Below are 14,385 nucleotides of genomic sequence, written 5' to 3' on the forward strand. Positions count from 1 at the left end.
TATATATTATATATTACTTGACATAAAATATAACTGCAGTACTATAGTATATACAGCAGAAAACTGATTGTTTTCAATAAATGTTAATGAGTCATATGGGTTAAAAAAATTGCTGTTTCTAATTTCTCATATATCTGAATGCTGTGAGTTTTTTTTTTAATGAGTAAAAATGATCTGGGTTCTCAAAAAGCATACATAACATAGCAGATCATTCTCCTAAGACAAATTTACACAAAATTGTATACAATATAAATGATGCAGCATTTTATTGAACATACAACATAGGACAAATAGATTTTTTTAAGATTCCCTCCAACTTAGCTGTTTTTATAAAGAATAATAAATAGGAGGAAACTTTAAAGAGAAGCAGTCTTAAACTAGCCTTTAATTCAATGAAGGAAAAGTTGTAGGAATATTAGTAAGAGACAAAGATGGAGTTTATTTCTGGTTTCAAAGAGTAATCATTTTCTTTCTAGAAGAATAAAATCATTTAAAACTTCACTGTTCAGAGTTTCCTGAAGTAAAGTGATTAATTATTCAAACTGACAAGCTGATGACCCTCACTCTAATCTATTCAGGCCCACCCAAAAAAATTTACAAAAGCACATCTCTAACATGAAACTCAACGGAACCGGGCCAGTTGCGGGGGGGCGGGGGGGGTGTGTGCAGGGAAGGATGGGGTAAGGGAGTGGTTATTTACTGTTTTCCCTCTGAAAACATGATTTCTTGAGTGCCTTGGTGTTCAGTGAAGAGTCTCTTTCAAGATTAAAAATGGTGAAAGGAGGTATGGGCAGGAAGAATGAAACACTAATCTAAAAAAGCAATGACTAAGGTTTCCATCTATCTATTTAACACAAAAAGATAGGACATTTACTTTATTTGTCCATGACTTATCGTACAAAAGGAAAAAAGTAAATCAATATTACCAACTGAAGAGTTTTCTTGGCTGCTCTCTAATATATTATGTCTGGCTCTTTGTATGTCTTTCAGTATCCTTTTACTGCTTTCTGCCAGTATTCACTCACGTGAATATGCATCATTAGTATCAAATCGCATGGCATTAATAAAGATGCTATTAATGCTTAAACAGGTATTCAGATTTTAATATAATTTCCCTATAAAGGCAACAGCACAGCTGCTAAATTCCAAATACGTTACTTAAACTAAATACTAGGCTATGTTTCACAAACTTCTAATTTCTCACATTCCTCAAATATACTGCTGAACACAAACTGGATGGCAGGATTGAAAGTGGTATACTCATAAAAACAACAGAGAAGAATAAGCACTTAATATGCATAATATAAATCTAATATATTTATCTATAATAATGTGGATCTAATATGTATAAATGAAAGTTTAGCATAATAATTAGCATATATTTTGAATTGTAAATTCTCTTGTTATGAGTGTCAGCAGTAAGTCAAATTGCATTAAAGATGTATAACTTTTAAAAATGTCAAATTCCATTTTATTTGATCTTGGTGCATGAGTCTTATTTTGTAAGCATTCTCAAAGGAGCTCACGATTTGGGGGGTTTTTTGTAATTAAAAAAGCAGTAAAGCAAGATCTGCATCACAGAAAATAACTATTTCTGTCTTTCCTTTATAACAAAAGATAGCTTTCAAGAATTAAAAACAAATCAATAATAATCAGGAAACTATAAATAAAAAACAATGAGATACCACTTCACACTCATGGAATGGCTATAATAAAAAAAGACAGATAATCACAAGAATGTTGATGATATAGAGGAATTGGAACCCTCATACACTGCTAATGGGAATGTGAAATGGTGTAGCCACTTAAGAAAATAGTCCAGTAGTTCCTCAAAAGATTAAACATAGTTACCGTATGACTCAGTAAATCTACTTCTAGGTATACACTGAAGAGAAATGAAAACAAATGTCTACACAAAAACTTGTACACAAATATTCATAGTAATTTTATTCATAATAGCCAGAAAGTGAAAACAACCCAAATGTTCAACAACTGATGAGTGGATAAATAAAATGTGGTATAATCATACAGTGGAATATCATTCAGCAATAAAAAGGAATGATGTACTGATAGATGCTATGACCTGGATGAATTTTGAAAATATTATGCTAAGTGAAAAAAGCTAGCCACCAAAGACTATATATTTTATGATTCCATTTATATGAAATGTCCAGAATAGGTAAATTTATAGAAAAAGAAAGTAGATTAGTGTTTGCCTAGGGCTAAGGAGTTGGGAGAAAACATGGGTGGGGTGGGGTGACTGCCAAACAGAACAGAGTTTCTTTCTGGGGTGATGAAAATCTCCCATAATTGTTTGTGATAGTGAACAACTCTGTGAACATGCTAAAAACCACTGAATTGTATACTTCTAATGCATTAATCGTATGGTATGTGAATTATATCTCAATTAAGCTGTTAACACTGTCCCCTCTCAAAAAAAATAAATCTACTGCAATAGCTTTCAACTGCAGCTACACTTGGAATAACCCAACTTACTCGTTAAAAGTACAGATCCCCTGGACCTGCCAGACCAGTAAATCATAATCTATGGGATGAGACCCACTCGTCTACACTGGTGGGAGCAGTACAGTGAGACCTAGATTCACACTCTGACTCTGCCATCTTCTTAGCTGTATGATCTTTAGTAAATTATCTAATCTCACTAAATTTTCAGTTCCTTTTTCAGTACAATGAGGTGAGAAGTACCTATTTCATTGGATTACTATAAGAATTTAATGAGATATTAGATGTAAAGTTACATGTACAAAATAGTGTATGTTATATGACATATTGTGCTCAAACAACAGCTACTCTTATTATTACAATTATGTTATTTTAACTAGATCTTTACTTTCTTTTTCTCTATAAGGAAACAGATAATGCAGACTTCTGCAATGTTTGTCCCAAATCCATGCATATAAGTTAAACCTTATAAATTTTAACTCCTTATAAGAAATACTGTTTTATTTTTTAAAGCAGTTTACTTTCTATCTGATGCCCTGCTCAGAATAAAATAAATGACATTTATGAAGTTACTATTTTTATAGAAATACAGAAATTACAAGAACACAAAACTTCAGTGTCACTAATGGTGGGAGGGTGCTCATTAAAAAACAAATTCAATGGTTATTTTATAAATTACAAATTTAGGAATAAAGTTCCAAAGATTAGGCAGCCACAAAAATCAACCATTTAATTAAATAAAATTTGCCAATTTTTAAAAATAAATTCACTTTTTAGTAAAAATGTTGTAACCATCTGCTCAAGAACAAAGTGAAGTAAATTTAAAGTCCTATGAAATAATTTCCTGCTTAAGAAATGCATGTTCTTAATTCCCAGGTAATTTGATAACATCTTCTACAGAAGGAAAAAAAAAAAAAATCCTTAAAGAAAGACTTTCATATGAATGAAAGCCAACGTTTTAGAATGGAGTGTAACACATGCACAAAACAACAATAAGTACAAAGACTGGAAATAACGTTTTATATTTCTACATAAAAATTCAGCATTTCTTTCCCCAACAGCTTATAATTCTATTCTACAATGAGTCATACAAACAGGTCAAATTTTGACTGAATCTGGTACAAAAATCAAATGTCATTCAACAACCACATTGTTATCTGAAGACATGGAAAGGAACATATCCATTTGAATTCCTAGGCATATTTTAGTATCTCATAAGTGTGTCACACTTTATAAATACAAGTACATTGCTTGAGAAAATCGACTGTGGATTTTCTAAATACATTTAATTAAACCAAAATTAAATTAAGTGTCTGGTTAGAGCTAAATATAGTAGAACACCATACCTAAAATTTAAACTGCATCTTTCTCAAAGCTAAATAAAAATTTTAAAACACCCAGAGAATATTATATCTCTACAAAGCTGCACAGCCTAAAAACAAAGTTTCCTTCATCACCCACTATAAGACCAATGCTCAAACAATATATTTAACCTGTTTTATTCAGAATAAATTTGTCTTTCACACAAAAAAGGGAAACTTCCCTTTAAAAGCTGTATAATCAATTTTTATGTCAATTTTTCGAACTCTCATAAAAAGGGCCCACAAAGATAATACCTTTATCAATTTCTCAAAATTGGTAAGTCAACGGTTTACTACATTCCAAAAGTTGCTGAAATTTTTTTTTAAATTAAAAATACCAAAACAACTTTTTACTGACTTGTTTACACACGTGTATTTCCTATTTTTTATTCTACTACCTATTCTTTTAAAAACAGTCCCCTTTTTTCAGTACAATTTAGCTTTACATATAAAAACAAGAATGAAATCTACCAAAATACTAACAGTGTTGGCATTAACTATCGCTGACTTTTCTACTTTTCTGTATCCTTAGATTGTTTTTAATAAACATGTAAGTACTTTCAAAATGAAATTTTTTTTTCAACTTTCTTACAACCCTGCTTCTTCACAAGGCTCTGATATGCCAATCTTTTGTGGTAAATTAGGTAGAAAAGTAATATGAATTTAAACAAACATTTTTCAGGTAAAAAAGAAAATGTCAGAGAATGGGAAAATGCAGTCTTAAAGCATCTTATATAATCATATCTTGTAAATACTTTAAAAACAGGGGGTAACAATTAAAAAATTAGGCAAAAAATTTTTTTCTGCGTCAAATTTACTTTTTTCCAATGAAAATCAAAGCAGATTAGATTTGTGTGAAAAAGGCCCAATTACATCTACATTCTAACTAATTATCTAGGTCTATAAAATAATCTCAAACCGTGTACTATTAATATCGCCAGAACTGATTAAAGTAAACCATAAAGAAGACAGAACTTAGAAACCAGCTGTTTTTTAGGCAAGTATCAGATATTTTCTGATATGGAAAAGCACTGGACAAAATTATTGAGCATAACAAATACTACAAACAATAATTGTAACCCAAGGCCTCTTACCAATTTCAGCAGGTAGTTGTTTGATTTTGTTCTCTCGAATGCTAAGCATGCTGAGTTTTGACAGGTTTTTGATGTCTTTTTCCACAGTAGTTATTCGATTAAAGCGAAGGTAAAGAGTGGTAAGAGAATCCAGCCTATACACCACTGAAGGAATTTCTCTCAGTTTATTATGCCGTAAATCAAGCATCCGCAGCTTCTTCAAGTTATCAAGAGAGTCAGGCAAACTGGTAAGTGAATTTTCACTTAGAGCAAGTGTCATGAGATTTACTAGACAGCCCACTTCTGCTGGGAGGGACTGTAATTTGTTGCTATATAAATAAAGTTCTGTTAATTGAGTCAACTCTTTGATTGATGATGGCAATATGTGTATAGACCTCTTGGATAAGTCCAAACGCATTGAGTTCTCTTCCCGGCATTTGTTGAGCTCTTTAATCACCTCTGCATTGCTAGATTTCTTTCTAGTCCCAGGTGCTGGATTTGGCCGTTTGATCGTATTATCAACTGAAAACGCCACCCCTGGTTGGGCAGCACTGGAGTCCTTCTTTCCATCTTTGGCATCTTTCCCTTTGGTCTTAGGTTCTTTTTCTTTGCTCTCTTTCCCAAAACCTCCAGAGGCTTTTGCCTCCTTTTCTCTTTCCTTGGCTGATGGTGCTTTGGGATCTTTCTCTTTAGAGTCTTTTTCTTTTCCTAAACTACTACTCATGGTGACTCAAGCTTGGGCAAAAACTACATGAACTCCTTTTATTTGCCAACAACAGAAACTGGAATTCAAAGGTGAAGAGACAAAAATCCTACACAATCAAAAAAGGTGTTGGCTTGAAGAAGTAATCGCCATCTGTTACATGTTGGATCTAAAAGCACTATGCCCATTTCTGATAACTCATTCCAACTGGTAAAATGGTGCTGGTCAATCAATGATTCATTAGAATTCCTGAAATATAATACAGAGAGAGTATTATATTACTTTAGGTTATAAATTTATATTAAGTAAATGGGCTCTGAAAAACAATCTTACTGACAATTTTGCTATTTTCCTATGATTTGATACAGTAAATATTTATTGAATACCTTCTACTTTGCAAGATCCATTGAAAAATTATAAAAAGTAACAAGGCGGGCTCTATCTTTAAGGAATTTACAATCTAACAGGAGAGGTAAGATAGGTATACAAGTCACCAAAGTGCAAATGTTTTTAAGAGCTGAAAAGTGGGAGAAATCACAACAGTAGCTAATGTCTGAGTGCTTTCTATGTACAAGCACTATTGTATGGAATTTACAAACATTATAACAGTTCTATGAGATAAATTCTTATCCCTATTTTACACACAGGGACAACTGAAACACAGAAATATTTTTAGTAACTAGCTTTGTGATCCTGGAAAAGTAGCAGAGCTAAGATTCCAATGTAGGTGGTACATTGCCTATATTCCTAATCACTACGGTAAAACTGCTCTATCTGCAGCTAATTACCAGATCCTAGGAACTGCAAAGGTAGCTTTTTTAGTTGACAGTGAGAAGGATTAAGGGTTCTTAGAAGTAGAAAAGGTTCACTGGTAACATGACTGACCAAAATGATCCACAAAGATTGAAAAGATGAGGGGAGATGGAAGTGAGACAGCACTAGCCTAATAAGATCTATTCTTGGTATAAGACTATAATGATGATTATCACATCTAATAATTATTTACTTAAAAAAACACATCAATACTCCATATATACAAAATATATTCCTTAGTCTTACCTTAAATGCAGATGTGAAAGCTTTACAATATTGAATCTTGAATTACAATAAACAAGACTTCTGATTCCATACAAGATGGAATAAGCCCACTCTACCTTGTTCCTCACATTAATTACAACTTAAAACCCTGACAAAATGCATGAAGCAACTAGCAGAATATTCTGAAAGGTAGAGAAAAGAAGGCAGACTGGTTAGGAACCTTGGATTGCAGATGACCTGGTGGTGAGTACTCTAGCGGTTTTTTGTTTTGCTTTGTTTTTATTTCCTATATATCCTGGCCTGGGCAGTAGAGAAGCCCATAACCCAAAAGCACCAATAAGCATGGACTAAAACAAGGTCCAAGAAAAGTCTGCTGTCTCTAGTCAAAGGACTATGAAGAGAATAGCACTGCAGGATGGAATCCTTTTGACTATACCCTCCTTATTCCACTTGAACACCACATAAGAAGTCATGTCCCACCCCTCCCAACTGGCACTGAGGCCACAAAGACTGCAGAGTAAAACTCTGCCAACCACCCAGCTCTGCACTAACTTGAAGAGAAGCAGTACACATCCCCCTTGGCATCAGCACTGCAGCCATGGAAACTATGGAGGTTGACCTGTTGACCATCCCACCCTGTACTTAGTAAATGTCAGCCAAGAAGTGGTAGCCCTCTCCCTCCCCACTGGTGCAAAAGCTGTACTATGAGGAAGAATCCTGTGGATCATCCCCTGCCGTGCACTAAGCAAATGTTAGCAAAGAGGCAGCACACCACTCCTTCACAACTAGAGGGGGAAGGAGAAAATTATGGAGAGGAGGGAGCTGGAGAAAGGGATTCTTTCAATCTGTGTATTCCCAAGCACACTCCCTAGAAGCTCAGCATGAAACCAACCAGAATCAAAACAACAAATGCTTTGAGAACTGAACTGTAGTGTGGAATATCACCTATTTTTCAGATTGGCCTTGGGGTGGCATACAAACAGGGCAGACCAGAATACCCCTAAAAAGACTTTGAAAACTATATTGGAAACAAAAACCACAAAAAATGGGTTAGGGCATGTATTCTGAAACAAAACAGGTTGACTGCTAAATAGAAGACTTAAAAAGAAATCAAAATTTTATAAGTCTCAAAATGTCCAGGATGTAATCCAAAATTACTCATCATACCAAGAACTAGGAAAATATCAACTTGAACGGGAAAAGACAATCAACAGACACCAACAATGAGATGACAGATGTTGGAATTATCTGACAAGGATTCTAAAGCAGCTCTCAAAAAAACAAAACCAAAAAAAAATGCTCCAACAACTACATGTACTCTGGAAACATACAAATAACTATGAAGTCTCAACAAAGAAATAAAAGGTAAATCGAGAATCAAATGAAAATTTTAGAGCCAAATAATATAATAAATAAAATTTTAAAACTCACTGGAGGGGTTCAATAGGATAATGGAGATTATTGAAAATTCAGTGAATTTGAAGAAAGATCAGTAGAAATGATCCAATCTGAACAGCAGAAAGAAAATAGATTTTAAAAACTCAAAAGAGCCTCAGTGAGCTGTGGGACAGAAACAAAACGTCTAATATTTGTTTCTTCAGAATCCCAGAAGGAGAGAAGAATGGATATAGGGCTGAAAAATTATTTAAAGAGACAATGGCTGAAACTTCTGAAATTGGAGGGGGGGGGTGGACTTATAGAGACAAAAAGCTGAGCAAATCCCAAACAGGAAAAACCCAAAGAAATTCATTCCCAGAATATGATAATCAAATTTCTGAAAACTAAGGCAGCCAGAAAACAACATAAACCTATAGGGCAACAATGATTTGAATGACAGTGGATTTCTCATGAGAAATCAAACAGGCCTAAGGAAGTGATATTTTTCAAGTGTTGAAAAAAAAAGAAGTCAACCAAGACTTCTTCATTCAGCATAAGCATTCTTCAGAAATGAAGGAAATATAATGACATTTTGAGATGAAGGAAAACAAAGAGAATCTGATGCCAGCAGATCTGCTCTAAAAGAATTGTCAAAGGAAAACCTTCAGACAAGAAAGGAAACAGAATGAAAATTAGAACATCGGGAATCAAGAAAGATCTATGGAAAGAGTAATAATATGGATTACTATAACTGGCGATTCTTTTCCTCTTCAGTTTTGTAAATTATGTTTGACTGCTGAAAGCAAAGAATATATCTCTGAGGTGGTTGTCAATGTATATAGAGGTACTGAGACAAGTATATGACAAGGAAATGAGAGTGAAAGGACCTGAGTGATGCTAAAATTACTACACTGTATTTGAAGTGGTAAAATGTTGATACTAGTAGACTATGATAACTTAAAAATGTATGTTGTATTTCCTAGAACAATCACAAGAAAAAATATAGAAAGAAGTATACTCAAAAACACTACAGATAAATTAAAATGAAATCTTTGTTCAAGTAACCCAGAGTAAGACAGGAAAAGAGAAAAAAGAGAAAAAAGAAAAACAGAGGGCACAAAAGAAAATTATGAACTGGCACATTTAAATCCAAACGTAGCAATAATTACATTAAATGTAAACATTCTCAATACACCAATTAGAAGACAGAATTTGTCAGAATGAGTTTTTAAAAACATGACCCAACTATATACCGTCTACAAGAAACTCAATTCAAATTTAATAACAAAGGGGGAGGGTTAAAAGTATAGAAAAAGGTATACCATGCAAACGCTCATCAAGGAAAGTTTGGGTGGATGTATTAATAGCAAAATAAAATTCAGAGCAAAGAAAACTACCTGGGACAAAGAGAGAGATTAGATTACATAAAGAAAATGGTCATTTCTCCAATAAGATAAAACATTTCCTACGTGTGTATGCACCAAAGAACAGAGCTTCAAAAGACATAGTAAAAATTGATAGAACTAAGAAAAATCCACAAATCCACAACTACAGTTGGGGATTTCAAAACCCTTCTCAGTAATGGACAAACTACAGTACAGAAAGTTAGCAAGGATATAAGATAACAAATACCATAAACCAAATGGATTTAATTGACATTTGCAGAATACTCCATTTGATAAAGTAGAATACATACTCTTTTCAAGGCATATGCAACATTCACCAAGATAGACTATATCTTAGATCATAAAAAATCTTAAATTCAAAAGAACTGAAATCATACAAAGTATGTTCTCTTACTATAATGGAATTAAATTAGAAATCACTAATAGAAAGATAACAAAAATCTCCAAACACCTGAAAATTAAACAACATACTTCTAAATAATCTGTGGCTCAAAAAAAGTAATAAGGAAAATTAAACTATATATTGAGCTGAATAAAAATAAAACTATACCAGAATTTATGAGATGTAGCTTAAGTGGTGCTTAAAGGGAAATACATATTACTGAATGATCATATTAGATTACATATTACATATTACATACAAAAACTGCAGACCAATAATCTAAGTTCCCACATCAAGAAACTTGAAAAGGAAGGGCAAAAGGAACACGAAGCAAGCAGAAGGAAAATACAATATAGAACAGAAATCCATGAAATTGAAAACTGAAAAACAATAAAGAAAAATCAATAAAACCAAAAGCTGGTTCTTTAAAAAGATCAACAGAATTGATAAACATCTGGCAACTCTGACAAAGAAAAAAAAAAGAGAGAACACAAATTACCAGTATCAGGAATGAAACAGAGAATATAGTTAAATACTCCACAGACATTAAAAGAATAATAAGAGAACAAATCCTTGATAACCACAAATTACCAAAACTCACCCAAGATTAAACAGATCGGGACTTCCCTGGTGGTGCAGTGGTTGTGGGTCCGCCTGCCAATGCAGGGAACACGGGTTCAAGCCCTGGTCCGGGAAGATCCCACATGCCGCAGAGCAACTAAGCCTGTGCACCACAAATACTGAGCCTGCGCTCTAGAGCCCATGTGCCACAACTACTGAGCCCACGCACCTAGAGATCGTGCTCCGCAACAAGAGAAGCCACCGCAATGAGTAGCCCCCGCTCGCTGCAACTGGAGAAAGCCCACACACAGCAACAAAGACCCAACACAGCCAAAAATAAATTAAATAAATAAATTTATAAAAAAAAAAAAGATTAAACAGATCATCTAAATAGTCCTATCTATAATTGCTAAAGAAATTGAATTAATAGTTTAAAACTTTCCAAAAAGGAAATTGCTAGGCACAAATGATTTCACTGGAGAATTCTAACAAAGGTTTAAAAAAGAAATAACACCAATTCTACAGTCTCTTCCAGAAAATACTCATTTTATGAAGCCAGCATTATCCTGATACCAAAACCAGATAAAGACAATACAACAACAATAAGGAAAAAAAAAAGCAAGCAAGCAAGCTACAGGCCAACAGCCCTCAGAAACAGAGATGCAAAAATCTTCAATGACATATAAACAAATCAATACAGCTTTTACTACTCCTGTTGAACACAGTACTTAAAATACTAACCAGTGCAATAAGGCAAGAAAAAGAAACAGGATACAGATTACAAAGGAAGAAATAAAACTGTCCCTGTTTGGAGATGAAATGATTATCTACGTAGAACACTGCAGGGATTCTCAAAAAAACTCATAGAACTAATAAGAGAGTTTAGCGTGGTCAAAGGAAACAAGGTCAACACACAAAAATCAATCATATTTCTCTTTGTTAGAAACAAACAAGTGGAAACCAAAATTAATACCATCTGCAATCACTCCAAAAAATTAAATACTTAGGTATATATATAATATGGAATATGTATGCTTAAAACTATAAAACACTGATGAAAGAAATAAAAAATGACCTTCATTTAAGTTTCCTCCATTTCTTTTTGGGTCTGGATAGCTTTTTACTGCTACACAATATTCCATTGTCTGGATGTCCCATAAATTATTTATCTATTCACCTACTGAAGATCATCTTGGTTGCTTCCAAGTTTTGGCGATTATTAATAAAGCTGTTATAAACATTCTTGTGCAGGTTTTTGTTCAGACATAAACTTTCAACTCATTTGGGTAAATACCAAAGAGAGTGATTGCTGGGTTGTATGATAAGAGTATGTTTAGTCTTGTAAGAAACTACCAAACTGCCTTCCAAAGTAGCTATACCATTTTGCATTCCCACCAGCATTGTTGCTCCACATCTTCGCCAGCATTTCGCAACGTCCAGTTGATTTTTGACAAACATGCAAAAGCAACTCAATGGAGGAGAACAGCCTCTCAACAAATGCTGTTGGAATAACTGGACCTCTATAAGCAAGAAAAACACCTTTGACCTAAATGTCATACCTTATAAAAAAGTTAACTCAAAATGGATCAAAGATCTAAATGTGAAAAAAAAAACTATAAAACTTTTAGAAGAAAACATAGGAGAAACTCTTTATAACCTATGGTTAGGCAAGGAATTAATTAGATAAGACAGCAAAAGCACAAACATTAAAGGGAAAAAATTGATAAACTGGACTTAATCAAAATTTAAAACTTTTGCACTGTGTATGACTCAGTTAAGAGAATGAAAAGACAGGCTACAGCCTGGGAGAAAATGTACCAAGAATACATAAAGGACACCTTTAATCAGTAAGAAAACAATCAATCCAATTAGAAAATGGGAAAAAGACTTGTAGAGACACTCCACCAAAGATAAAAATGACAAATAAGCACATGTAAAGATGTTGGACATCATTAGCCATTAGAAAAATGCAAATATAACTACACACCTATTAGAAGAGCTAAATTTAAAAATACAGATGTTACCGAGTGCTGATGAAAATGTGGAGAAACTGATAAGAATGTAAAACGGTAGAGCCACTATGGAAAACAATTTGGCAGTTTCTCATAGTTAAACATACACTTGTAGCACACAACCCAACAATTGCACCCCTAGATATTTGTCCTAGGGAAATAAAAACTTACGTTCACACAAAAATTTGTATACAAATGTTCACAGCAGCTTTATTTGTAATACCTCCAAACTGAAAACAACCCAAACGTCTTTTACTGGGTGAACTGATAAACTGTGGTACATCCATACAATGGAATACTATTCAACAATAAAAAGGAACGAACTATCCTTGCACACAAAATCTTGGGTGAATCTCAAGGGCATTAGGGGTTAGTGACAAAGTATCAAAAGGTTACATACTACATGATTCTGTTCAATATTCTTAAGTGACAAAAGTACAGTGATGGGAACAAATCAGTGGTTATCATGGCTTAGGACTAGGGTGAGAGTGTGACTATAAAGGAGTAGCATGTGGGAGCTTCTTTGAAGTGATGAAATAGTTCTGTACTTTGTGGTGGTGGTTACTGGTGGTTGTAAGAATCTACACGTGATCAAATTTCATAGGACTATGAACCCCCACCCCCCAAAAAAAGACTGCATGGAAAAACTGGTGAAATCTCAAACAAGAGCTGTAGTTTCATTAACAGCATCGTGCCAACGTCAACTTCCTGGTTTTGATAATTGTACTACAGTTATGTAAGATGTTATCATTGGTGAAAAATAAGTAAAGGGTACAGGAGAACTCTCTGTACTAATAATTTTATAAATTCTATGAGTCTAAAATTATTTCAAAAGAAAAATGTAAAAAATAAAATACAATGGACGATACAAATCTACCATATGTAGATTACAAAGAAGTATACTGGCTTTTCTTAAATAAGTGAAAGTTTAAAAAGCACATTTGAAAAAAGCATATTTTGAAAATCAAAATTTTTAAAAATAAGTGAATAAGCAATTCAAATTGGCTCGGAAAAGATTCTCTCAATCTCGTTCAGTATAAGATAAAAAAATATACCCATTCATAGATACCACTTGATTTGGGAAGGTACATATTTCAACTGACTGGACTATAGGCAAAAAGAAAAAATTTAAGTGGGAGTGCAGTGAGGGAAACTTTAGGACAAGGAGCCCTTGATGAAACACAAAGATATAAAACTAGCAAAAGTACCACAGACCACAAGTTGCAAGCAGTTGTATCTGAAGAAGCAGGGTTTTTTTTTTTTTTTTTTAGGTCAATTCCATATTTTATTCGTATTTGTATTTAAGAAGACTACAATGATGCCTGGCATATGACAAATATTTTTTGAGTGAACAAATCAAAGAATTCATCGCTTTTATATAAATTGCACAAAATTATAAAACAATCTGATTATTGTTAGTGACTATTTTGCAACACATTTTATACTAAGTGATTGCTCATATCAAGTTCTTGTGATCTTTTATTCAATCATGCTACATGTTGGAAAAGCAGAGGTCAGAAAAGCTTTATATATAAATTTTTATGAGTATCATTAATAGTAAAACCACAAAGAGTCAATAATAGAACAAAAATGAAAATAATCTGTCAGATCCCTCAAAATTTGGAGTATTGTGCCATTAGGAAAATTTTTGAAGATAATTCAGTAGTGGTAATGACTATCATGTTGGGGTTAGGTTAAAAAAGAAAAAAATGCAGAATATATTATGATAAGTAGTCAAGGAGGAATTACTGCAAAATGTTTTATGTATATGGAAAAGCATTAGAAAAGAAAATTGGAAAATAATGGACTGTTTTATTGTGGAGGTAATGGGACTATACGTAATTTTTAAAATTTTTTTATTGGAGTATAGTTGATTTACAATGTTGTATTGTTTTATTTTTATTAATCCTAGCTTAATAGTACTTATACCAAAAAAAATTTAAGCATATTCAAGGACATTGGCTAAAGAAAAAAAAAAAAAAAAAAAAAACTGTAGCGTGATAGACAAT

At 33.2% G+C, this 14,385-nt stretch overlaps 1 protein-coding gene across 3 annotated transcripts in view; it reads right to left on the reverse strand.

The window, feature by feature from the left end:
- Window positions 1–14,385, reverse strand: part of SHOC2 (SHOC2 leucine rich repeat scaffold protein) — a 99,566-nt gene that overhangs the window by 37,533 nt on the left and 47,648 nt on the right. For all 3 annotated transcript variants that reach the window (XM_061193390.1, XM_061193399.1, XM_061193409.1), the window contains one exon: window positions 4,919–5,849. In XM_061193390.1, coding sequence (XP_061049373.1) covers window positions 4,919–5,621 — 703 coding nt within the window. In that variant the 5' untranslated portion in view covers window positions 5,622–5,849. The remainder of the gene's footprint in view (window positions 1–4,918; window positions 5,850–14,385) is intronic.

This window comes from Eubalaena glacialis, chromosome 1, assembly GCF_028564815.1.
Source record: "Eubalaena glacialis isolate mEubGla1 chromosome 1, mEubGla1.1.hap2.+ XY, whole genome shotgun sequence".
Lineage (NCBI taxonomy): Eukaryota > Metazoa > Chordata > Mammalia > Artiodactyla > Balaenidae > Eubalaena > Eubalaena glacialis.